The 26,670-nt window shown below is 47.4% G+C and overlaps 1 protein-coding gene across 1 annotated transcript in view; it reads left to right on the forward strand.

The window, feature by feature from the left end:
- The window catches only part of KIF3C (kinesin family member 3C), a 29,745-nt gene extending 15,752 nt beyond the window's left edge, over positions 1 to 13,993 (forward strand). The window contains exons 2-8 of the mRNA XM_080682880.1: positions 3,211 to 3,312; positions 4,011 to 4,133; positions 5,410 to 5,528; positions 5,981 to 6,097; positions 12,033 to 12,141; positions 12,319 to 12,491; positions 12,712 to 13,993. Coding sequence (XP_080539006.1) covers positions 3,211 to 3,312; positions 4,011 to 4,133; positions 5,410 to 5,528; positions 5,981 to 6,097; positions 12,033 to 12,141; positions 12,319 to 12,491; positions 12,712 to 12,805 — 837 coding nt within the window. The 3' untranslated portion in view covers positions 12,806 to 13,993. The remainder of the gene's footprint in view (positions 1 to 3,210; positions 3,313 to 4,010; positions 4,134 to 5,409; positions 5,529 to 5,980; positions 6,098 to 12,032; positions 12,142 to 12,318; positions 12,492 to 12,711) is intronic.
- The last annotated feature ends 12,677 nt before the right edge of the window (positions 13,994 to 26,670 follow it).

The following is a 26,670-nucleotide window of genomic DNA, read 5'->3' on the forward strand; positions in this document are numbered from 1 at the left end:
CTTCGTGTGCCCGGAGATACAGGGAGGGAACTGTGCACACTACTCCAGATTCAGCTTCGTCGTGGTTTTATATTCGGATAGGATGGTTGTTGTTTTGTTTCTAAAAAGCCTTCACGCCCTGGCCAGTTTGGCTCAGTGGCTAGAGCGTCGGCCTGCTGACTGAAGGGTCCCGGGTTCGATTCTGGTCAAGGGCACATGCCCAGGTTGTGGGCTTGATCCCCAGTGGGGAGCATGCAGGAGGCAGCCAATCAGTGATTCTCTCTCATCAATGATGTTTCTATCTCTCTCCCTCTCCCTCTCTGAAATCAATAAAAACATATTTAAAAATAAAAATAGCCAAAACCGGTTTGGCTCAGTGGATAGAGCGTCAGCCTGTGGACTGAAGGGTCCCAGGTTCGATTCCGGTCAAGGGCATGTAACTTGGTTGCGGGCACGTCCCCAGTGGGAGGTGTGCAAGAGGCAGCTGATCGATGTTTCTCTCTCATCGATGTTTCTGACTATCTATCCCTCTTCCTTCCTCTCTGTAAAAAATTAATAAAAATATATTTAAAAAAATAATAAATAAAATAAAAAATAAAAAGCCTTCATGATGGTGGCTGGCCAGATGCTGTTGGCTTTTTAAGCTGTGGCAGCATAGTAAGCCAGTGGCTTCTGGGAACAGTAGAGGTTGATCCTCTACTCACCTGCCCCCCTCCTGGCTTATAACTGATTGCTCGTAGCTATCCTCTAGTGAGTAGGGCTAGGAGTACTTTTCCCCAAACTGTGGAACTGTCACTGAAGCTCATCTGCCGTTTTTTGTCGGCTCACCCAGCCTAGCGGTCCTCTGGTGCTCTACCACCGGGAAGGATGTGGGAGCATCCGTGAAGCTGGGCATTTCATTTCAGCAGTGCACGCTTCCCAGCGGAGACCAGTCCCCCAAACATTTAACATTTGAACGCTTTTCCCTCTCGAGGGACGCCCATTTATTTCCGTTTCCTTTTGCTAACCCACCTTTCGGTTACGAGAAAACATTTCCCTTTCTCCGTCTCCTCACCCGCCATGTAACTTTGAAAAACCGCTGGTGAAGAACCTTGCCAGGAGCATTTTAACCTCTAAAATTCTGGCCACTGGCTTCCCCATGAACGGTAATGACCTTGGAGATTAGTCAGATATGATTTTCTCTTGCTGGACACATGTTGCTTTTCTTTTAGCGGGTTCTGCTTCCTGGAGCTCTCCACACAATGCCTGCAGTAGGAAGAACATGGGCTTTGGAGCCAGGCCAACCTGGGTCTGGATTCTCCATTTATATTTAATGTCCATGATGTGACCTTGGAAACCTCTCTGAGTTTTCATTGGAAAAATGATGGTGCTAATAATATGCCTCTTAAAGTCACCTGGGATCGCGTTACAATGCAGTTTTTTATTCACTTGCTCTGGTAGGACCTGAGATTCTGCATTTTAACAAGCTCCCAAGTAATGCTGATTCAGGAGACTTCCAAAAGGAGTGATTCTCAAATTCGACGGCACAATGAAATCACCTGAGAACCTTTCAAAACCACCAGTGCTTGGACCTCACCCCCTGCCCTCTCTCCCCCATTCCAGTTTAACGGGCAGTGGGGTGTAGCCTGGGCACCGGGTTTTTTAAAAGATGATTCTAATATGCATGGAATTTTGAGACCCACGGCTTAAAGAGGGACCAGATGTGGTAAACCCGGCCTGTAGTACAAAGAAAACAATGGGTTTCTTCCTCTTGGTTGCTTGTCCTGTGCTTCCCTCTCTCCACGCCAGTCCCCAGCCTTAAATCAGGCAGGAGACAACAGGGCAGCTGCTGTGGTTGGGTCTTCTCTAGAACACCTGTCCTAGGAGTTCTCACAGCTGTGAGTGGAAGGGACCAAGATAATGTGGTGGGCCTGGCACTGGGAATTTTAAAAGCTCCCCAGCTTTCATATGTAACCATATTCAAATATGTAACCAAGTTTGAGCACTAGTATCTTTTTATTAGCTAGCAAAGACCGAAGAACACGGGAGTTAAATAAAATGCCAAGGGAAGTGCAAGGACTCAGGGCTGGAGTGGCCAAGTATGTCCCAGAATGTGGTGGTCCCTCAAGACTCCATTCCCCGGGAGTTGGAGGGACCAGTCATCCATGGCCCACAGCACTAGGTGGCTTCTCTCCTTCTCCTTCTTCACACCCAGCCAGTCCCTCCTACAGGTGTCCAAGATGCCAGACCCTGCTGCTCTGCCCTTTGGCCCTGCAATAGTGAGTGTGGATTGGTCAGGTGACGCTGGGATGAGAGAGCCCAGAGAAAGGACCTGGAACCCCCCTCTGGGGCAACCCCAAAGATTCCTTTCAGTTCATCAAACATTGATTGAGCACTTACTCTGTGCCTAGCACTGTGCTAAGCCCTGACACCGAGATCGGATAAGACATGATTCCTGCCCTGAGGGAGCTCTCAGGAGAGACAGGAAGTGCACCAATAATGGAATGTGATGGCAGAACACCAGGAATGTGTCCTGGTTATTGAGGAGGCCAGAGGAGGAAATGTGCGGATTGGAGGGAGTCAGAGGAAAGGTCCCAAGATGCTCAAGCTGGGTCATAGTCGGTTCTGATGTTGGATGTGAGAACTGAAGCGGGTAACTTAGCCAAGGCTTTGCAGTTAGTGGTAGAACCCAGTCTGTCTGGCCATCTCCAAAGCTCTGTGCCTCTGGGGCCCCATGTGCCCCTTATTGTTACAGAGTCTTCTGCCTTTGGCTTTTCTTCTGCTTTCTATGTCCGCCTACAACTAGGCTCTTCCGTTGCCTGTGTTGAGAGCCCTCTTCCTGCATCAGGAGACAGTCATCCAAAAAGCTGGGCCGCCCAGTGACTATCTTCTGTCTCCCCCTCCCGAGCACCAGCTGGGTGCTGAGTACCAGGATTAGGTTGCCATCTGCACCCCCTCCCAGGCCTGTGAACCACCTTCCACCTGGATCCAAAGCAAACAGATCAGGTGCCCTACGTTCCCTGAGGGATCCCCTCTCCTTTTCTCACCTAATGGTCCTGCCAACAATGGGAGCCTTGTGCTGGGGCCCAAGAAGCTACAGGAAAACGCTTCCTTCTTGTTGAAGGCCCCATTGGGACACATCTTGTGGTCCCTTCTTGGAAGGATCACAGAGAACAGGGAAGCAGAACCTCTCAACCTGGGGATCCTGTGTCCCTTTAAAAAGCCTGTCTCTAACCCTGTCTGTATCCACAGGCCATGGAGAGCAAGCTGCTCATCGGGGGCAGGAACATCATGGATCACACAAACGAGCAGCAAAAGATGTTGGAACTGAAGAGGCAGGAGATTGCCGAGCAGGTAGGGCTGGGGCTTCAGGTCCCTGGGGGTGCATGGCCTTGAGGTCATGTCTGAGGGGCATCGGGCAGGAAGCCATCCTTGACTCAGGATCCCTGGACCAGTGCTGAGAACCTAAGACAAGCTGCCCTGGGTCCCATGGGTCCACCAGCCCAGGGCCTGTCTCTGGCAGGGGCACTGCTAGCTGGTGGGTGAGAGAAAGTGGTGGCTCTCCACCCTGTCAGCCTCCACAGCACCTGGTACGAATTCCTGGGCCTTCCACAAGGTGCGAGTCCTTGGCCAAGTGTATGGCTATGTCCTGAATCACCATGAACCACAATTTGTTGTTCTTACCAGTCAACTGTAACACTACGTGGGGAGATGGTGAGGCGGCTGGGAAGCCCGCATGCGGACATCTGTGTAAGTGGTTGACACCTCTGGAATGTGCCAGTGGTTAGGGCTGGGTCTCCATCCACAGGGGCAGTGCCGAGGAAAGGCATGGCAATAGGAGCTGAGAAGAAGGTTCAGAGAGGAGAGGCTCCACTGAGGTTGGGGTGGGAGCCGTGGATGTGGGCCATGCTACTCTCCCTTCTCCCTCCTGGCAGCTGGGGCCATAGGGAAGCCATGTCCCACGGGAGGCAGAGTGAGCCTGTCCCTGAGCTCCCTTGACCTTCCCTGGTATGTGCTGCTGCTCTGAGCCCCTATGCCCTGCACTGGCCTAGAAACGCCGCGAGCGGGAGATGCAGCAGGAGATGATGCTCCGAGATGAGGAGACCATGGAGCTCCGGGGCACCTACACATCCCTGCAACAGGAGGTGGAGGTCAAAACCAAGAAACTCAAGAAGGTGAGATGCCACAGCAGGATGGGGTCCGGGTGTGTGAGGGCCCGGCAGCCTCTGCCCAAGACAGTCACCCGTTCAAGGGTTGTGTCTTTTAGGTCCTCTCCCCACTTTGCTTCAACTGCTGAACCCAGTTACATTGCCTGGGCTGCTGGGGTGAGGAGCGGGGAAGGCAGGGGTTGGTGTTAGGGTGGAATAGAGCTGTTTCTCCTGGGTCAGGCTAGGCCTGATGGGCTGGGAACACCGTCATTTCTGGTCTCCAGGGTGATTGTCCTCATAGTCCCGGGTAACTTCCCCCTTTACAGGCTCGCCAATGAGTCACAGTTTGGATAGCTGGGCCTGGAGCAGGGCCAGGGGAGTGGTGAGCCTGAGGGAGCTCCCAGGGGGAAACACAGGGCCCTCAAGGGCCTGTGGAGGGATGAGGATATCTCATCACCAGAACCCTGCAAAGGCAATGCCGGGGAAAGGTGTGTGCATGACATGAGGGTCCAGGGTAGGAAGCAGCACGTCCCAGCCTGGTTTCTAGGAAGAACCTGGAGAGCTTTTAGGGTTGCCAATGGGGCTGCCCCAGAGCAGGCCAGGCAGTGGCCCAGTCACAGTGGCAGTTTCCAGGGACACACCCTCAGTGGCTAGGGGTGGGGCAGCAGGGTCAGTGCTGCCCTCCACACCCCCACTTCTGAGAACCCCTGGAGAGGGAGGAATGGGGTGGCTCACCTTCCAAACTGGCCTAGACGCCCTCCTCTGCCTAAGCCAGCCGTGGGCAAACTACGGCCCGCGGGCCGGATCCGGCTGTTCTATCCGGTTCTCTTGCTCTCCCCTCTGCTCCTTTACTTTGAATTTATATTAGTTCACACAAACACTCCATCCATGCTTTTGTTCCGGCCCTCCGGTCCAGTTTAAGAACCCATTGTGGCCCTCGAGTCAAAAAGTTTGCCCACCCCTGGAAGCCCTGGACTTAGGCCCTGATTCTGGCTCTTCTATTAACTAGTTTTGGGACCTTGAGCAAGTCTACACCTGAGTTTCCTCACCTGTAGAAAGAGGGTGTTGAACCAAAAGGTCCCCAGAGTCCCTTCCAGTTTGAACATTCCATGCTGCTGACGGCAGCTGAGAGAGAGCAGGTAACAAGCCAGCATGTAGGAGGGACAGGGCAGCCTTTGAATCACCTGTCCTGACTCGTGGTGGAGCCTAAGAGGGAGATTGAGACCTGGCCCTGGCCTCATCCTGTGCTGAGCCTGGGACCCTGAGCCTGGGTGGCCTCTGAGCTGCACCTGTCCCCACCCAGCTCTACGCCAAGCTGCAGGCGGTGAAGGCGGAGATCCAGGACCAGCATGACGAGTACATCCGCGTGCGGCAGGACCTGGAGGAGGCGCAGAATGAGCAGACCCGGGAGCTCAAGCTCAAGTAGGCTCCCTCCTCTTCCCATTCCTGGTCCATAGCCATCCCGTGGGCCCCATGCTTCTCCCGACAGGATCTTCTCCTTCCTGAAGGCCTCATTCCGCCTGTCACCCATGAGTCCATGTGTCTTAGGAATAACTGTCGGAGGGATGAGGGAGAGGCCTAGGTTTTGGAGTTTCTTCCACCTCCTTCCCTCCTCAGCCTGCATTTGATAAACCCCGCCCCCCAAAGTGCATGCTGGGTGCCGGCCAAAAGGAACCCCTTTGGCCCTGAACCGACACTCTCTGCATTAGAAGTTATTTTCAAGGCCTGTTATTTCCCCTCCCCCAACATGTTGGTTTCTCCACCTGTGTCCCTTCTTTCTGCCTCTTTGCTTCTTACTTCTGATCCTTCAACTTCACATATTTGTGTGGGGTCTCTCTCTCCAATTCCCATCTCTACCTTCTTTCTGCTCCCAGGTACCTAATTATTGAAAACTTCATCCCCCCTGAGGAGAAGAACAAAATCATGAACCGGCTTTTCCTGGACTGTGAGGAGGAGCAGTGGAAGTTCCAGCCACTCGTGCCAGCCGGAGTGTGAGACTCTCACCCAATCGTCTGGGCCTCGGGACTCGGGCCAGGGTGGAGATGGCCAGGGGCCTATGGGGAGACAGGTTTCTGTAGATTGGAGAGCAAAGGGGATGATTACAGAGGGAGGATGGATTTTTCAGGACCCAATGTAGGGGTCTCCATGAAGGACGGGTGTCACCGCCCCACACCCCAAAAAGTGTCTCCTTAGCCTGGGATGCAGAAAATTTTGTATGAAAGGCCTGAAGAGGGGGGAGAGCATCTCAGCCTCTTGGCAATCCCAGTGAATGCTAACATTTGGCCAGTCGGATGAATTTTCATTTGTCAGGTGCCAAGAGCAGCAGCAATAGTTCATATTTACCTTCCTGTGTGTTGGGCACTATGGGAGACTCTGCAGACAGAAGGTAAATCCAGCTCAGTCAGCATTCAAGTCCGGTGGGGAATACAGGGAAGTAACAAGATCAGGAAATGATAGAGGTGGGACCCAATCTTTTTTATTTTTTATTTTTATTGATTTTTTACAGAGAGGAAGGAAGAGGGATAGATAGTCAGAAACATCGATGAGAGAGAAACATCGATCAGTTGCCTCTTGCACACCTCCCACTGGGGATGAGCCCGCAACCAAGGTACATGCCCTTGACCGGAATCGAACCTGGGACCTTTCAGTCCGCAGGCTGACGCTCTATCCACTGAGCCAAACCGGTTTTGGCAAGGGACCCAATCTTTATAGCTTCACTCAGCTCCGTGATTCAGCATTTCCACCTGTTTCCACATCCTATCCCTTAGGTAGTTTGGTCCGTTGGCTGGGTGTGGAGCTCCCTCTGCTGGTAGCCACGAAGAACAAGGCCAGCTATTCCAACCCAACAGAGTGACTGCCTCACTCGCTGGAAGTGCCACGGCCCCTTAATTGAAAATCTGTGTTTATTTTTAAATTATTATATATTTTTATTCAACTTATATATTAAACTTAGTGATGGACACATTAAAAAAATTACTACAAACTGCCAGTTTATACAATTTATTACAAATTTCACATTAACTAAATCACTACACCATTAACTAAAAAAGGATATGCAGAACCTTTAAATTACCCTTGTGGAACGCTGAATAATGGCCTCCAAAGAGATACTAGTGAGGCTACTGTAGGGTCCTAATTCTTGGAACCCGTGAAGATTACCTTATCTGGCAAAGAGACTTTGCAGGATGATTAAATTAAGGGACTTGAGGAGAGTCTCCTGTATTGTCCAGTGGACCTTAAATGTAATCACAAGTGTCCTTAAAAAAGGAAGGCAGAGGCCAAAACCGGTTTGGCTCAGTGGATAGAGCGTCGGCCTGCGGACTGAAGGGTCCCAGGTTCGATTCCGGTCAAGGGCATGTAACTTGGTTGCGGGCACATCCCCAGTGGGAGGTGTGCAGGAGGCAGCTGGTCGATGTTTCTGACTATCTATCACTCTTCCTTCCTCTCTGTAAAAAATCAATAAAATATATATTAAAAAAAAAAAAAAGGAAGGCAGAGGACGATGAGACTCCAGAAGTAGGAAATGTGACAACAGCAACCAGAGAACACAGTGACGTAGCTGGGAGGCAAAGACTTCCGAGGGATGCCCATAGCCTCTAGAGGTTGGCATTGGCAAGGAACAGACTCTGCCCTGGAGCTTCTAGAAGAAACCAATCCTGCTGACACCTTGATTTTGTTTTAGTCCTGTAGACTCAGTGATGTACTAGAGGTATTTAGGAGGCCAAATACCAATGCACTTGCCCAGAGATTCTTTGCTCTCTGCGTCCGCAAATATTAATGCCAAGAGAGGGCAGGAGTCTCCCCTAAGCTGGTTGGGAAGCTAGCTGTATAGGTCTGTAGCTTCTCACTGGAGCATCAGATGCTGCTTCATCTGACTACTTTCTGAAAGGCTGATCCTACCCAAGGTGACACTACACAGGTTTGTAAGTGGCAAGTTCATGAGTAGAAGACTTTCCAAAGGTGTCATTTTGGACTTAATATCTACCTTTCCAGTCCAGGTAGAGACCCACAGTAGTACAGCATCTAATGCAGACATTCTCCACCCTGGCCGAAGCTAGAATCACCTGTAAGCTGGGCTACAAAGAGTCTGATTTAAAGGATCTTGGGTGGATCCCAGGACAAATTTTTTTTTTTAAAGCTTCCTGGTGAGGCTTCCAACAAGGAAGCCAAGCTCAAAAACTACTACTCCAGCGCCCTCTGCTGGAAGGAAATGCTAGTGAAGCTTCTGCTCTAGGGTTATCTTGTGCTTAGAAACTTCAGTTTAAAGTTTGCAGATGGAGGAACTTCTTTGTGTTGGCTAGATATGGGATAAGATCTGAGAAGGGATGTGTTTTTTAAACTTTTATTTTGAAAAATAAGAATTGCAAGAATAATACAAAGAATTCCCATATACCCTCATGAAAATTCACCAATTAATATTTTGCCACCTCTTGTTTTATTAATAACTCCTCCACCCCGCCACGCCAAACATTTGAGATTAAGTTGCAGATGTCCTGGCCCATCACCTGTAGTCCCTAAAAAATGAGGACATTGTCTTACATAACCACAATACAATGTTCAAACTTAGGAAATATTATATCAACACAATACTATTATATAAGCAATATTCAATTTAATCCAGTACCACAATAATGTCCTTTATGGCAGTTTCCTCCCCTCCCCCAATCCACACACCTGAGATGGTGCGTCGCATTTGTCATGCTTCTTTAGTCTTCTATAATCTGTAACTGAGAAGAGATATATTTTATTTAATTAAAAAAAACCTGTTTTTATTGATTTTAGGGAGAGGGATAGAGAGATAGAAATATCCATAATCAGCTGCCTCCTGCACGCCCCCCTACTGGGGATCAAGCCCTCAACCTGGCATGTGCCCTTGACGGGAATTAAACCCAGACTTTCAGTCTGCAGGCTGATGGCTCTATCCACTGAGCCAAACCGGCTAGGGCTGTCAGGCAACTCTTGAAACATGCCCATATCAACTTATTTCGGAAGTCTATCTTTTATTTTTTCACCATTATCTCTATGTGGTTACTGGTTGATACACAACATCTTCAGGTGAGGTGCCTTCCTTAATCATCAACAATTTTTCAACCAGCTCTAGCAATAACTTTTTCAAGTATGACCTTTTATTTCTTATTTCTCATGATAGACTTTATTTTTCATTGTGTTTATACAAAATTATCTTCTAAGGGTTGGATATTGGGCAGTGTCTGTAGCACATGGTTTACAGTTCACAAAATTCTATTGTGACTTTAGCTCTTTGGCCTTCTGCAGAGGGTCAGTCACGGAAAGTAGGCCTGGGGCAGAACAGGGAGTAGATGGAGAGTTTGGTGTCCCAATTACAGACTCCCCTCCCCCAGCCCCTTCTTCCCGCATGCCACCCAGAATAGCCCTGGCATCTTTGTGGGGTCAGGCTGCCAATTCACACTGATCCACTGCTCTGCTCGCCCAGCCCAACCGTGTCCTTCTGTCCTGTTCCCAGAGCCTGCAGCCTTCAAGGCGTGCTTCAGCCCCAGGCCGGTTCACGTGTACTCCTGAGACAGTACAGCATCGTGGAATATCCGGGAAGGTTCGGTTCCTGACTCTTCCTAATTGGATGACCTTGGACACCAAAGACAGCCTGGTGTCTGCCCTGTCTGCACCTCAGGAGGCTGGTGTCCAATTCAAATGGGATATGTAGGCTCCCCTTATAAATGATAAGCTATTATTTTACTAACTTACCCGCCGCCCTCCGAGCTGTCACCGATGCTGCCCTCTCACGTGCACAGCCTCCGGGGCTCCACCGCAGCAGAGCCCGAGAGGTGGGGCTTCTGAAGCCTCATCTGTTCTTGCCTTCCTCTATAAAGAGGAGTCAGCAGGGACCCCAGGTGGGGCCCAGCACTCTTCTTTTGCCTTTCATAAAATGAACCACAAGGACGTTATTACTCTCGCTGCAGACGGCAGGCCTTGTTCGTGGGCTCCTGCCTGCCTTGCTCTATTCAAGGACAGAGCGTCCTGCCTGTGAATTACTTGCCTGTTTCGTCCCCTCTTCTGTCTTCTCGCTGTCTGCCTTTTGGCTTCTTTCATTGCTCATTTGTGTCCCTGTTTGAAATTAGCAAGTGGCATTGAGAATAAATCATCATCGCAGGGCCATGCAGAGTCCTTGCGGTGTCCCGTGCTAGGTGTTTGTCTTGGTTCATCTCAGCCTTGCTGGAGGACAGGCTGCCATGGCTGAGGCGCAGAGAGAGGAAGCCGCTTCCCGAGGTCTCAAAGCTCTCGGAGCCAACATTCAAACCCCAGTCCGTCTTCCTCCAAAACCTGTGTGGGGTTTTTTTTAATTAAAATAACTTTCTTGTATTCTTTTCTATCTTTTTCTGTTTGTTTCTAATAATAAAGTAATACATCACACTCATCAAATTGCTCAAAGTAAAAAGTCTGACATACCATGATTTGGCAATGGAAATTTTCATAGGAATAACCGCTTCGAAAAGCAACTTGGCAATATCTAGTAATGTTGAGATGCATATACCCTACAATGCAACCATTCCATTCCTGGGTATTTACCCTAGGGAATCTGTTGGATGTGTACTTGAAGATACCTGTACAGAAATGTTCACAGCAGCACTGTATTTAATGTATTTAATGGTGATGGGGGAAGGGGGGAGTCAACTTAGATAACCATCAAGAGAATATATACATAAATATACATATATATTGCTATATTAAAATCTTAAAATATGCCCAGCCAGTGTGGCTCAGTGGTTGAAAGTTAACGTATGAACCAAGAGGTCACTGGTTCAGTTCAGCACGAAAGGGTTGTCAGGTTGAAAACTGAAGTTTTGGTCGACAACCGAGACATTTTTTGTGTGAACAATCGAGAACCAAATTGTTGGAGATGGGAGACATTCGAGAAATGAGGTTTGGCTGTAATTAATACTGTTGAGCATCTTTTCATGTGCTCATTGGCCATTTGTATATCTTCTTTGGAGAAATGGCTATTCAGCTTCTTTGTCCATTTTTAAACTGGGTTGTGTGTCTTTTTTGTTGTTGATTTATGAAAGTTATCTATAGATTCTGTATACAAGTTCCTTATCAAATATATGATTTGCAGCCCTAACCGGTTTGGCTCAGTGGATAGAGCGTCGGCCTGCGGACTGAAAGGTCCCAGGTTTGATTCCGGTCAAGGGCATGTACCTTGGTTGCGGGCACATCCCCAGTAGGAGGTGTGCAGGAGGCAGCTGATCGATGTTTCTCTCTCATTGATGTTTCTAACTCTCTATCCCTCTCTCTTCCTCTCTGTAAAAAAATCAATAAAATATATTTAAAATATATATATATATATGATTTGCAGATATTTCCCCCCATTCTGTAGATTGTCTTTTCACTTTCTTTATACTGTCCTTTGAAGCAAAAAGTTTGTAGTGTTCATAAAGTCCTATTTACCTATTTTTTTTCATTAGTTACTTGAGCTTTTGATGTCATAGGTAAGAAACTATTGCATAACTTAAGATCATAAAGATTTACTACTATATTTTATTTGAAAAGTTTTATAGATTAGATTTTACATTTAAGTTTATGATCTATTTGGGGTTAATTTTTATATTTGGTGAAAGGTAAGGGTCCAACTTCATTTTTTTGCCTGTGCATAATCCAGTTGACTCAGTATCACTTTTTAAAAATTATATTTTATTTTTATTGTTGACATTATTACAGATGTCTCCTATTCCCGCCCACATCCCTCACTTTACCCCTCTCTATCTAGACCCTTCCCTCCCCTCCTTCTGTCCCTCACCAGTTGTGAGGTTGCGTTAGAGAAAAGAGAAGAAAATTCCAGAACCTGCAGTCTGCAGGGCCTCCTGCTTACCTGAATGATACTTAGTTCCTCAGAATATCATCTTCCCTTTGTGTTTGAAGGAAATGCATTCTAATATAGCCTTTCCTCTACAGCAATAACAGCCAAATGAAGAAGCGGCCAACGTCTGCAGTGGGCTACAAGAGGCCTATCAGCCAGTATGCTCGGGTTGCCATGGCAATGGGGTCCCACCCCAGGTACAGGGTAAGAAGCTGGAAAGTAGAAGCGGGGAGGGGAGAGAGAGCCCAGGGGAGGTGATGCTCACAGCCTCTGCTTCCTCCACCTGCCTCATCACCCTTGCTGCACCCTGTATTTTCTGAGTGCCCAGAAGGTACAGTCATTGGGCTGCTGCTTATGTCTGGCATGATGCTCCTACCACAGGCTGAAAACATAATGTTTCTGGAGTTGGATGTGTCCCCGCCAACTGTCTTCGAGATGGAATTCTCTCATGACCAAGACCAAGATCCCCGTGCACTACACATGGAGAGGCTCATGCGGTTGGACAGCTTTCTGGAAAGACCCTCCACGTCGAAAGTTCGAAAATCCAGATCCTGGTCAGTACCACCATGACCAGAGTGGGCAGTGGCCTTAGGATCAGAGGCAGGGAGACTGCACGGGCTACCGGGCTACGGGAGGGTGTGAAGGGGGGTGATGACTGGGGTTGTGGGGGAGGAGTTTCTACAGCAATAGGTGAGAGAATGGATGGTCCTCACTGTCCTCTTTCCTGCACTTTCCCAACCTCCCTTTTCACCCACTTGTCCCTACCCCCTGCAGGTGCCAGAGTCCTCAGCGGCCTCCACCCTCCGCGGCACATGCCTCACTGGCCTCCGCTGCTCTGCACCCTGCGACAGTGCTGGACCATGAGTGACAACCTTCAGTTAGGCTGCCCATCTGACAGACTCCTGGATGGGATCGCCAACCCTGGATCATCTCATCTGCCGCTTGGTGTGTGTGTGTGTGTGTGTGGCGTGTGTGTGTGTGCGCGTGTGCATGTGCGTGTGTGTATGTGTGAGGGGGTGAGACTCTGGCAGACCGTGCCTCTGCCTGCTCTTCTCAGCCTCCTTTATTTAATTAATGTTATTTATTCGTGGAGCTCAGTTAGTGTGGGGGGGAGGCCCTCGCCTGAGCCTGCCGTGGTCACTGCATAGCCTCCTTTTCTGCTGACTATCGACCCCCTCCCCCCAGCCAGACCTCAAGCTCCTCTCTGTCAGTTCTCCCCAGAAGGGAAGGTGGCCAGTGCCTGAGAAGAGAGGACTTTTTCTACCTGTCTCCAAAATCTCCATCTCTGCCTGTGCTGATGGCGAGCAGCTCCTAAGTACGTTCTGGGACTAGAAAATGCTGGGTGTCCCCTGAGGACAGGAGAGGTCCTAGCAGTGCTCCCAGCACTTCCTGGGCCTCAGGAAACCTTGTTCAGCTTCTTGGGCTCCTCAAAGACTTAAAGGACCTCACCCTCCCAGCTCATGCTCTTCAGCTTGCCAAGAATCCACGGCTTCCCAAACTGCTTCCTGCGCACCTTCCCAAGCTCGGGTAGGAATCGTGAACCAACCAGTTGCTGCCTCCTCGGACCTGCAGGAAATGGAACAGTAATGGAGACACTGTGGACCGTCACCAAGGGAAGTCCCTCCTCTCCTCCCATGTCCTTTGTGTCTGTGCCCCTCCAAGAAGTAACTTTGGTCAACCAGTGGTCAGGCCAACTCCCTGTTTTTGAGATGCTGCTCCTTCCTGCTTCGAATGTCTTCCCTGTAGCTGCCTGGATCCCAGTTCATAGTGGAGGGAGCGATGTCATTATCCCCCCCCCCCCGCCCCCGGCTAAACAGAGGTATCGGCACCTGTTGCTTCCCCCTTCATTTAGCACAGGAGACGGAGACCTGGGCACGATCTGCCAGCTTGGCCTAGTCCCCCTGCTTCTGAGCCACACGTGTTGGGCTCTATTTTGTTGAAAACTAACCCCATCTTCGGCATTGTGGAAATCGGTCCCTATGGAAGTGCTCTCCATCTTCCTTTGTGACATCCCAAGGTGTCTTCAGGTATCTCAAGTGATAAGTAAATTTCTACCAAAAAAAAGAAAAGAGATTAATTTTCATTGACTTTTTAAGTATGTGTGTTGGTGGAGGTTTGAAGAGGTAATCGTGAGAGAAAACCAATGGTTTAGGATTTTAAAATTCCCTAGTATTGGGAGTCTACGATTCCTAGAATATGAGGAATTTAGTCATTATATAAAAGCATAAAGTTGACTGATTTGCCTGAAATTTAGTGTGTGGGAGGTGGCGGTGGGGCTGATTGCCTGGTTATTCTCTTTCCATCAGGAAATTAACCCTTTTTACACTTTTCAAGTTCTGCTCTGAGGACCAAGCGATGGTGTTTATTTTTTTAAATCAATATGCTGCCATTTCTGCTGCAATTTCTGGACTAGATGGTTGGGCAACTCAATTGCCATTTGCTCCTGTCCATCAAGGATATAACATTTTTTCATCAGAGCCCAAGAGATTATTTGAGACTCAGAATTCAGATACTTGATTCGGCTGAGGCTGGGACAGGAGTTATATGTAGAAATCCCCCAGGTGGCCTGGGCACAGGGGGCCTCCGGGTCTGCGTTGGGCAGCCTCTCCCAGTGACCTCCTTCTCGTTTGTGGATGAAGCAGCACGTATCACCCCATTCGCCACTTGGACACATTGACTCTGCATTGTCTGGTCACTTGACCCTCACAGTCTTATAGCACAATCTACCCAAGTTCACCGCCCCTGGTCTGAGGGCTGGGCCCAAGATATGGTCAGAGGAGGAGCTCCTGCCTGCAGTTTTGTGTATGTGCGTATGTATGTGCGTGTCTGTGTGTGTTTAACTCCACCGGAGATACTCTACACTCAGTGTAAGATATGCTGGGAACAGGGCCACTGGGGTGGTTGGATCTCAGCCTCTCTGTTTCTCTCTCTCTCTATCACTCTCTCTCTCTCTCTCTCTCTCTCTCTCTCTCTCTCCTCTTTTGATGTATCAGACATTTGGTTGACAAAGTAAGGGCCCTGATTAGGACCAAATTTCCGTGTCTGTCGCTATGGTCTTTATTTAGGACATCAGCTAATGCAGTGGCCCGTATATTACATATGTAATATATAAATATATATATATAAAACATTGCCCTCTGTCTCCTTGGCTTAGATGACAAGAAATGCACCTGCACCCTGGTGCTGCCAGCAGCCGCAGGCCCCAGCCCTGTTCAAATTCACAGTCAATAATAAAGGAATGAGTATCGTTACAGCGTTGGTTGCCTGCCTTCTCTTCCCTTTGTTTCTTCCTGCTTTTACTCCCGTTTTTATCTCCTCCCATCTTCCTCTCCCTTGTTTTCCTAATGTGGGTTCAATGGCTCAGGGAGCCCAGCTGCAGTTAATAAAAGGGGACTGGCTGCTTAATAAAAGGGGACCCGTCTGCCTAGTATGGCCGAGAGGCAGGTCCCAGGCTCTGGGCTGAAGTCTGTGCCAGAGCCATGGCAGCAGCTGTTCATGTTCTCGTAGCATCCCCACCCTGTTAATTCTGAACTATTAGCAGATTTCAGAACTGCCTAGATGCTGTCCAGATAAACTGTCAATAGCATTTGACAGCTCTGCCCGGACTGCGCCTCCATTTACCAGCCAAGACAAGCTAAAACAGCCAACAATGTGTGTACGGTAAAGCACGCAGATGTGCCTGGCACATGGTGGGTGTCAAGTTAAAATAAAGACTACCTTTCCCTTTTCGTCTCTTCCCAGGGCCTCTTTCCCTCCCTTTTGGGGTCTAGCGATTGGCTCCCTATAGCAGGGAGGTCTTACCGGAAATGAAAAGTAGTCACTGCTAAGAAAACAAACCCGGAGCCCCTGGCATACTCAGGGAGACTATGGGTCAGTTCCAGACTACTATAATAGAGAGAGTTACAATCTTTTTTGTCATGGAGGGTCTTGCCTTTCATTTGCGAAAACAACACAACTCCTAGGAAGCACAGTGAAGTGGAGCGCAGTAAAACGGGGTATGTGGAGCTTGGCTAACGGTTAGCAATAACGCTGGACTTGGAGACTCTAGAACCCATATTTTTTTCTTCTGTGCCACACTACCTGTCTAAGCCATCTGTACCTCAGGAAAACTGATAGGCACCCCGCATGTTTTACAAGTAGTGGAAGCCGTGGGCAGAGTGGTTGGAAATAAAACCAAATCTGCAGACCCTTAACCTCCAGTCCTATTCTAGAAGCGCTTATTCCTCTCATCAGCAGTGGGCTCACCCGTGTGGCTGACGAGGGTGGTTTTCTAGAGCTCCACGAAGCAGCCGGAAGAACTCTCCGTGGGCCCAGTCCTTTGTTGACTGTTGATAAAGAAACTGCCATGATTCACTTCTTCCTCCAAGACTGGGCACCTGATCTCCAGAGTTACTTCCTTCTGTTTTCATTGCCTAGGGGTGTGTGTGTGAGAACTCTTAGCCTGGACTAAAGATTCACTTAAGCTGGCCTGAACAAAATGAGAACACAGAAGTGTGCAGTGGACGCCAAGGGTGAGAACAGAACCAGGCCCCGGCAATGGCCTACTACCAGGGACTCAGACACCACAGAGACCCTCTCTCTTTCACCACATTTCTTTCTGTGTGGGGTTCCTGCTCTTTCCTCAGCTGCTCCAGTTCACGACGTAGAAGATATGTCTGCCAGCAGCTCTCTGTTTACATGATCCTGTCATCCGGACAGACTTAGTGTCTCAGTCCCAGTGCCAAGTTCATGGTAATGTGATTCTGATTCAGTGTTTTGGGTCAGGTGGGTGGGAACATGATATATGAATAATACCTCCAAGAGTCCTACTGCTGTAACCATGTATATGTGGGCAGGGGTGCAAATAAAGGTATTTCTCCAAAGAAGATGATGAGGATAACAGGGAGGGTGGAGTATGCTCTAACAGTTAACCAAACAGATGTCCATGACCAGTGTGTCCATCACCCAGGATGGCTCATTCTATTATTCTGTTCATTTTTCTTACAACAGTTCACCTGCATCAAAATTATCACCCTCTGAGATTCCACTTCACTAGGTCAAGGATAGATCCATGTGGTGGACATTATAGGTTGCCTTTCCGATATCCATTCTTCCCTGTCTTATTTACAAATAATTTTGTTTAAGGAGGGCAGTGCACACAATTAGAAATACTCTTTCCAGATTCCCCTGCAGCAGGGGGTGGTCATGTGACATGGTTTTAGCCTACGACAGTGGTCGGCAAACCGCGGCTCGAGAGCCACATGCGGCTCTTTGGCCCCTTGAGTGTGGCTCTTCCACAAAATACCACAGCCTGGGCGAGTCTATTTTGAAGAAGTGGCATTAGAAGAAGTTTAAGTTTAAAAAATTTGGCTCTCAAAAGAAATTTCAATCGTTGTACTGTTGATATTTGGCTCTGTTGACGAATGAGTTTGCCGACCACTGGCCTAGGAGATGTAAATGAAAGTTGGCTAGGGATTTCTGGGAAATTATTTTGCTTTCCTGATTTAGATACCTCCCATCTCTCCTCTTCCCCTTTCTTTTTCCTGCCTAGAACTCAAATGCCCCTTCTGGAAATATATTCTTTCATTGAACAAAAAATTAGCATCTGCTACCCATACACTCCAAGTATTGTTCTAAGTGCTGGAGATGCAGCAGTGAAGAGAACGACAAATAGCCCTATCCACACAGTGCTTGCATTCTAGGGTGGAGAGAAAGAAAAACATATTGTACATATATAGTATACATATAATGGTGGTAAGTGCAGTCAAGAGAAATAAAGCAGAGAAGGGAGATAGGGAGTTCCAGGTACTAAGGTGAGGGGGAGATGGTAGTTTTTAGGTCCATACTAAGAAGGTGACATCTGAGCAAATTCCTGCAGGAGGTCAGGAAGTGGACTCCAGGAGAGGAAAAACAAATACAAACTTTGTGGACAAGATTGGGTCAGGTGTGTTCAAGGAGCAGCAACCATATTGCAAGCCTGAGGCAATAAGCACTGCATGTGAAAGGTTGATGGAGTAGAGACACCAGGAAACCTAAGTTCCTGATGGGTTTGTGGTTCTGTGCCAGGCTGGGGCTATCCACTTATGCACTTACAGTGGTGCCAGACAGACCCCTTTTAGCCAGTGGCAGGGGGATGTGCCAGGAATCTGCATTTGAAATGAGCACCTCCACTGATTCCAAGGAACCACTCTTTAAAGTCTGAGCATCTCGGTTCTAGCCATTTGTGGTTCTGAGTCATGCTCACAGTGGGCCTGCCCTTCAACAAGCGCCAGCAGCAGGGCCACCTGCCTGTGTAGAAACCATGACTGTGCTCAAGGATGGTAGAGGCAGAGGGCACAAAGCCACTGAGGGCACAGAGACCCTGGAGTCCCTGTGCTCAACCACATGTTTCTTCTTCACAACTGGATGGAGGGAGGGGACAGGGTGCTAACTTGTTTGGACTAAAAAACCAAAATGATGGGTTATTCACATCCAAAGCTCCCCTTTGCAATAAGGAAAAGAAGACCCAGAAAAGGACAGATTTCCAAAGGCACACAAATGGTGATCAGGGGAGACGGGCCTGGAAGGAACAAGCACTTACTAGTCAGACACACTGTTTATATTTTTTGTTGTGTGTTTCTTTTTATTTTATAATATGGTTTTATTGATTTCAGAGAGGAAGGGAGAGAGAGATAGAAACATCAATGATGAGAGAGAATCATCGATCGGCTGCCTCCTGCATGTTTCCTACTGGAATCAAGGCCTCAATCCGGGTTTGTGCCCTGACCGGGGAATTGAACCGTGACCTCCTGGTTCATAGGTCAACACTCAACCACTGAGCCATGTTGGCTGGGCTATTTTATTTTTGAAATAATTTCAAACTCACAGAACAGTTGCAATAATCATACTAAGAACTCCCACATGCATGGAAATCCTCTTCAAGTTTTGCCAACTGTCCCAAGAATGACCTTCACCACAAAAGGATCCAATCCAGGATCGTCTGTTGCACTTAGTTGTCAGGTCTCTTTAGTCTCTCATCTAGAAGTCTTCCTCCGTCCATTCTTAACTTTTGTGCCCTTAACATTCATTAATATTAAAGGCCAGTTAATGTGTGGGCTGTGCCTCGATTCAGGTCTCCTTATGGCTGGATTCAGGTGATGCAAGGCACTGTGGTCTTCTCACTGTATCCCGTCCGGTGGAACACGATGACATCGCTTTGTGCTATTACTGATCATGTTAACTTTGATTATTTATTAAGGTGGTGCCTGTCAGGCTCTATTTAGCAAGGAGATATTATGAAACTATGTGACTATTCCACTCCTCCTCTAAATTTCATCCACTAGTTTGAATACTCATTGATGTTTCCTGCTTGAATTTATTATTATTACTTATCCCAAAGGTATTTTTCCATTGATTTTTAGCGAGAGTGGAAGAGAGAGGGAAAGACAGAGAGGAATATTGATCTGAGAAAAACACATCGATTGATTGCCCCTTGTACGACCCCAACCAGGACCCCAGTCAGGGAGGAGCCTGCAACCGAGGTACTTTCTTCTGACCGGAATCGAACCCGGGACCCTCTGGTCTGCAGTCCAATGCTCTATCCACTAAGCCAAACCAGCTAGGGCTTGAATTAATTATTACTATATGGTTGCTAAATGGTGGCTTTTAATTTTATTGTTTTTTCTACATTTATTAGTTGACATTAACTTGTGAGAAAATGCTTTCTCTTCTCCTTATTTGTTTGTTTATATCAATGTGGACTCATGCATTCCTATTTTATTCAATGGGTTATAATTTATTATTATTATTATTATTATTATTATTATTATATGTTCAAATTATGCCAGATTTGGTTAGTGGCTTGCCTTCAAGCTGGCTTCTGTGTCCTTCTGAAATGTTTCCATTATTCTCTGAGCACTTCCTTACTTTATGGCACAAAAAGATGTTACAGATTCATCCAAGGAGTCCCTTTAGTGGTGAATGGTGTGTTTATTGCTAAAGACTGGCTCTCCTCCCAGGCTCTCTCAGTGGACAGAGCTCGGAATGAATATACATAGGATACACATACTTGCTCACTCATGCACACTATATAATTATGCTTACTTTACCTCTACCTATTTAACCATGAGTTCATACTGCTCCCTCCAGTTCCAACCCAATATCAGGGTTTATTCCAGTGTTCCTGTTTTCATATTTACAGCTCCTTTCTCTGACAGTTGAGAAACCTGGTTCCCATTAACTTCAATGTAGTAACTTGTTTGCCCAGTGCCCTAGTACAGTGGTTGGCAAACTCATTAGTCAACAGAGCGGCAAACGGCGGCTCGCGAGCCGCAGTATGCCGACCACTGCCCTAGTAGATGGCCAATTTCTTGACCCACACAGAGCTGCCACCTTGCTCAGTTGGCCTCCTCACATGGGCACTGACCTCTGCCAGGCCCCTGCAGGGCTGTGCCTCATGGCTTCTGACTGGATTGCTAAGGAAGGGAGAAAGAAAGGGAGGGGAGTCTGGAGAGACGTTCTATTTGAAGCAGGAACCCTCCCCCATTTGCTATTCCTCTCTGTGTGCTGAAGCAAACTTAGAAAAGCACAAGAGGAGGAAGAAAGGATGTGAACTAACTGCCCCTGCTCTAGGGGCTCACCAATCAAATAGTCAGGAGATCTCCTTTCTGATTGCTGAAAGTGAAAACCCAGCGTGCTCATCACCTACTGCTCACTGTGCGTGTATCTGGCTTTTGAACACGTGCATCCTCGCATAGCCAGGCATTTGGTCTCCACAGAAGAGAAGATGAACGGTTTCCAGAGTCCCACATCCCACGTATTCACACAAACTGGCATTTTATTTAGTTTTTTTTTGATTGATGGATTTTGGAGAGAGAGAGAGAGAGAGAGAGAGAGAGAGAGAGAGAGAGAGAGAGAGAGAGAGAGAGAGAGAGAGAACATCGATTTGTTGTTCCACTTATCCCTGCATTCACTGGTTGAATCTTTTTTAATTTTTTTAGTCTTGTATGTACCCTGACTGGAGATCGAGCCTACTACCTTGCTATCAGGACAGCACTCTAACCAGCTGAGCTACCCAGCTAGGGCTCAAACAGTCACTTTTCAAAAATTGTATCAAATGGTCATATTTGAGGTCTAGTCTGTGACCACCCCTTTCCTGAGCTAGTGCCAACCCTGGAATATAGCTGATTGAAGACCAACTTTATTTAAAAATAGGTATAAAGTCTGATGAAGCAATTAAGCTGTTCTCCCAGGAGGAAATTCAAGCACATGTTTCCTTCCTTCCTTCCTTCCTTCTTTGCTCCCCACTGTTAGGGTCGCCGAAGGAGGAACGCATGAGGCCAAAAGGGGTAAAGAATTATGAATTCTGGCCAGCACCCAGGGAGGGAGAGTTAGAGATTTTAAAGACTCCAGGTGGGTTTTTTCTGGGTGGAGAATTCTCTGGGCGGGTCCTGAGGGGAAAGATAATGGTCTTAGCAAGTGGAATGTGGTCCTCGCCAGTGCTAAGCAAAAGGGAATGTCTGTTGTGAAGTGGTCTAAAGGTCAGTTACCAGGGGAGGGGGTGTCAATTCAATTATTTGATCAGACCTAACACCCACCTCTCTCTCTACCTCTCTCTCTCACTCCCTCTCTCTCTCTCCCTCTCTCTGTCTCTCTCTCTCTCTTCCAAGGGCCAGAGATGGGAAATTGTGATAACACACACACACACAAATACTTTTATTTTTGAGTAGTATGATAATATATTTTACTTCTCTACATTTTAAATGAAGAACATAAGACCGAAGAACATAAAATAATACTTAAACATACAAACAACCGACTTCAGTTCTGCAGTTGAGCTGGCTTTGTATTTGGTTGGTTAAAATACATATTAGAGAGAGAGAGAGAGAGGAAATGGGTTTGCAGAAAAGTGATAAAGAGGTGAGAGAGCTACCCTGGGATGTCGTCTGGAAAACACAGTGTATTCAGAAAGGACAATACGCAAACAGCACGGCGTGGTGGGGGACTGGAAGGAGCTCAGCAGGAAGCGCTTCGTGCTCCAGCAGGGCTCTGGGCCTCCTGGGTCCTGGAGCTAAAGGAAGTGAAAGCCGACCTTGGAATCCTTTTGACTAGTGCAAGAATTTCAATGTCACCTCTGCAAAGAAAAACAGGTTTTCTGCTTTTATGATTGTGTATGCAACTTTGGAAACTTGAGGTGAAAACAATGGAGAAGCAGAGAATTCTAGAGGTTTGGCTGGCCTTTGAGGAGTGACGTGTGTTTCAGACATTCTCTTCCATTACTTAACAAGCGGGTCAGTGGCGCAGTATGGCAGCTCCCTTTGATCTGCAAAAGCAGCTTGACTCATCTTTGTTCTTGCAGAGATCAGGGCTGTCGTATGTCACAGTACGGACAACTTAGTGTTTGTGGCCCTTTCCCCTTGTCAAATTGAATCCATATTTTGATTTGCATTTTGTCCTAGTAGGATGGGATGCGGTGGAAAGGATAACGAAACAGTTTGGTGAAAATGATGGAAAGGAATACATTGATTTTTTTGCCCTCAGTGCAGTAGGGAAAAATCACTCATCCCTCCCAGCCTCTCCCAGCAACCAGAGCCCCTGAGACCAACCTACTCCTTACCTCCCGGGGAAATAGCTCACCCCCACTCAGTTTGCTTTGGAAACGGAAAAGAATTCTATCTGAAAAAGGGAGAGGATAGCAAATAAAATATTTAAAAAGACAGCTAGAATTCAACTCACAAAACCCCTGTTACCAACGACAAAATGAAATTCGGCTTTGAAATGATCATTGACCGTATTCTTCATTTCATCAGTGAAGTGAGGGTTATAATCCTGGCACTTCAGAAAGGAAGGGAGCTTTATTCGTTCATTTATTTAATCACTATTTGCTGAAGATCTACAAGGAACAGGGCATTATGCTAAGTAGTACCCCACTAACAAGTCCTCACTTCTGCATAGCTTACTATTGTCACCATTTTCACTGCTACATCCCCTCCCCCACCAAATCTGGCCCAGGAAGCTGCAAGAACCTAACTGGTCTCTCAATTTCGACCTTTTCTTTCACCTCCCCTCCTGCACCTCATGGTACATTCTCCACACCATAGCCAAAGAGATATTTCATAGCCAAGAAATTATATTTAAAATGTGTTAAGATAAGATTACATGAGTCCCCGGCTTAAAACCCTCCCATGACTTTACAGTGGACTTTTTTTTTTTTTTTTTTAATATTTTTATTGCTTTCAGAGAGGAAGGGAGGGGGAGTGAGAGATAGAAACATCAATGATGAGAGAGAATCATGGATCGGCTGCCTCTTGCACGCCCCCTACTGGGGATCGAGCCCACAACCCAGGCACGTGTCCCTGACCGGGAATTGAACCCTGACCTCCTGGTTCATAGGTCGATGCTCATCCACTGAGCCACACCGGCCGCTACAGTGGACTTTAGAAACTGGACTTTTTTAATGGCCCACAGGTCCTCCATGATCTGATTCCTGACAATCGTGTGTCACTCTTTCCCCTGCGGGATACCCCAGCTACACTGGCACTTTTAATTTTGGTCCTTAACATGCTATGCTTGTTCCCTGCTCGGGCCCTTTGCACTTGCTAAGTCCTTTTTTTGGAATGCCCTTCCCCCAGGCTGGTAGATGACTGGTTCCTTTTTATCATTCAGGTCTCCAATAAAATGTCACCTTCTCAGATAGGCTTCCCCAGGCTCACCCAGGTAATTTCTACCCCATCACCCTTTTTCTGTTCTCTAAACGCATAGCATTTGCCATTACCTGAAGGTATTTGATTTGTTTGATTGTTGCTATTAGAAGTTCTCAGTGTGATGCTGAAACTGGACAACCAAGGGGTCCAGGCTGCCTGTCACTACCTGAGCCAATTAAACAAGACTGGGTTGAATCATGGATGAGCCTTTATTTCAATAATGCCGGCAGGCTGAAACCGGTTTGGCTCAGTGGATAGAGCGTCAGCCTGCGGACTGAAGGGTCCCGGGTTCGATTCCGGTCAAGGGCATGTACCTTGGTTGCAGGCACATCCCCAGATAGATAGATAGCAGGAGGCAGCTGATCGATGTTTCTCTCTCATCGATGTTTCTAGCTCTCTATCCTTCTCCCTTCCTCTCTGTAAAATATCAATAAAATATATTTAAAAAAATAATAATGCCGGCAATATGGGAGAGCAGCAGGTCATTCACAAAAATCTGCTCAGCACCCACCCACACACACACACTCAGGGCGCTTGTAGGAGGCAACCAATCGATGTGTCTCTCTCACATACATGTTTCTCTCTCTGTGTCTCACCCCCTCTCTTCCACTCTCTATAAAAAAATCAACGGAAAAATATCCTCAAGTGAGGATTAACAACAACAACAAAGGAGCTGACATTTCTTGTAGTTATGCACAGGTTTATTTCCAGGGAATCCTGCTGAAAGCCAACCTGACCGATGAGAATACTTGCTAAGGGCTCTGCTGAAGCTCCAGCTCCTGGCCTCACGGAGGAGCAGAAGGGTCAGCCTCCTCAGGGCCTGCCTTTATTTTGTACAAGAACGGAGCTTAGGCGGGCAAGCAGGACTCCCAGGGAGTCTGCACAGGCTGTAGCTAGGACACAGTTCCTAAGTGAGGAAAGGCTCCTCAGGGAACGTCAGTGAAGCCTAGCAGGACGGGAGGCTCCCTATCCCTGACGCTTGGGCCTACAATGTACCATAACCACGGCTTCTCTCCAAAAGAAGTCTCCATGGAAAATGGAAATACTCAAACAGGGCTGAACTATTTTTTAAAAAAAATATGTTTTTATAGATTTTAGAGAGATATGAAAAGAGAGGGAGAGAGAGAAACATGGATCAACTGCCTTCTGCACACCTCCTACCAGTGATCAAGCCCGCCATCCAGGCATGTTCCCTGACTGGGAATTGAACCCAGGACCCTTTGGTGCGCGGGATGACGCTCCAACCAACCGAGCCACACCAGCCAGGACAACAAAACAGTTTTATTTGCCTTATCTCATCCAGTTCTCATGAGGGACCGCTATGCTAGCAGGTAATATTCTTTTCATTTCCCCCCAGATCTCAGAGCTACAGGTGCTTGAATTTAAACTTTTTAGCTCCCAGAATAAAGCTCCTCCTTGAAAGTTTCAGGGAATAAGAAAGGAAACACCCAAAAGAGGAGGCCTGGCAGAGGAGTTCATGAGCACAGGGCTCAGTCCCACCGGGGACCTCTGGGAGACAGGGTAGAACACGTTTCCGAGCTATCCCCAGAAAAGCAAAGAGGCTGGGTATGTATACCCTAACTTCTTTCAGGCACTGCTGGAGAGCTGAGTACATTAACACTCTGGCAATCACAGTTGGTCCCAAGTGGGGGCTGAATATGCACCTCGGGCCAGAGAAAGCCAGCAGGCACAGGGTTGCAAGTATTGGCAGGAAAAAGCCATCAGAGTGAGGAGAGAGAGGTCTGTGCCAAGGGAATATGTGCAGGGTGCCAATGCACTGTTTCACTCCAATCTACTTGTATTCCGCATGAAGTCCATTTTGGCACTGACGCGTCAAGGTGGTAGCCCGTGGCAATAACTAAAAAGCTAATCGTAGAACCAGCCTCAATCCTGTTACTGACTACTCTTCCCCTATCTAGCATCTCCCTCTTCTACCACTCATCCTCAGCCAACCTTTTTTCTGGTCTTGGTTGCTCACCTCCATCTTTGAGGAGTATCAGACCTGTACCCTCGAGGTTACTGAGCCCTCACATGAGAACCAAGTGGTCCAATCCAGTGGATCCTCCAATAGGGAGCCATGCTGGTGTTTTGAGTCACTTGGTATCACTGTCAACTCAGAGGTCTAAAAAAATATGGGTAGTCCCTTTCCCCTAGTGTTCAGTTATTCCAGCAAATGGCCATAAATCCTTTTGTGGAAGGATTAAGAGAGTCACTACTGTATATATTGCAGCATTTTAGGGTCATTCCTCAGTAGTCAGCATCTTCTTCAACTGATGGGCTCTAGATGTGAGAACTGGCTCGGGTCTGGAAACTGGATGAGGGACTGTGATTTTCCATCACAGTGGCTGACCTCAGCTTTCTACTCACTTATATTAGTTGTACATTGCTGCATAACAAATTACCACAAACTTAGCAGCTTAAAACAAAATCTATTTTATTATCTTACATTTTTCATGGGTCAGAAGTTCAGGCATATCTTAGCTGGATCTTCCACTTGAGGTTTCACAAGGTTGTAATCAAGGTGTCAGATGGGCTGTGTTTCTTTCTGGAACTCCTTTCTGGGTGGAGCTCCTTTCTAGAGTTTGGAGTACTCTTCCAAGCTGACACGGTTATTGGTCAAATTCAGTTCCTTGCAGTTGTAGGACAAAGGGACATGATCTTCTCTCTTATAGGCAGTTTACTTTTAGCACTTTGCTTCTTCAAGTGTTCAAGGCCAGCAGGGGGATCTTTCAGTTCAATTGACTAAAATAGAGGGATTTTATTTGTTTTGTTGTTGTTTTTTTAAATATGTTTTTATTTATTTATTTTTTAGTGAAAGCAGTTGTATTACAGAAAAGCTTCCTGCTGCAGGGAGGGGACCCAAGCCCTGTCTTTATTGATTTTTACTTATTTACTTATTTTTAAATATATTTTTATTGATTTCGGAGAGGAAGAGAGAGAGAGAGAGAGAGAGAGAGAGAGAGAGAGAGAGAGAGAGAGAGAGAGAAACATCAATGATGAGAGGGAATTATTGATCAGCTGCCTCCTGTGCACCCCTCACTGGGGATTGAGCCCACAATCCAGGGATGTGTCC

This window comes from Plecotus auritus, assembly GCF_963455305.1.
Source record: "Plecotus auritus genome assembly, chromosome: 8".
NCBI lineage: Eukaryota > Metazoa > Chordata > Mammalia > Chiroptera > Vespertilionidae > Plecotus > Plecotus auritus.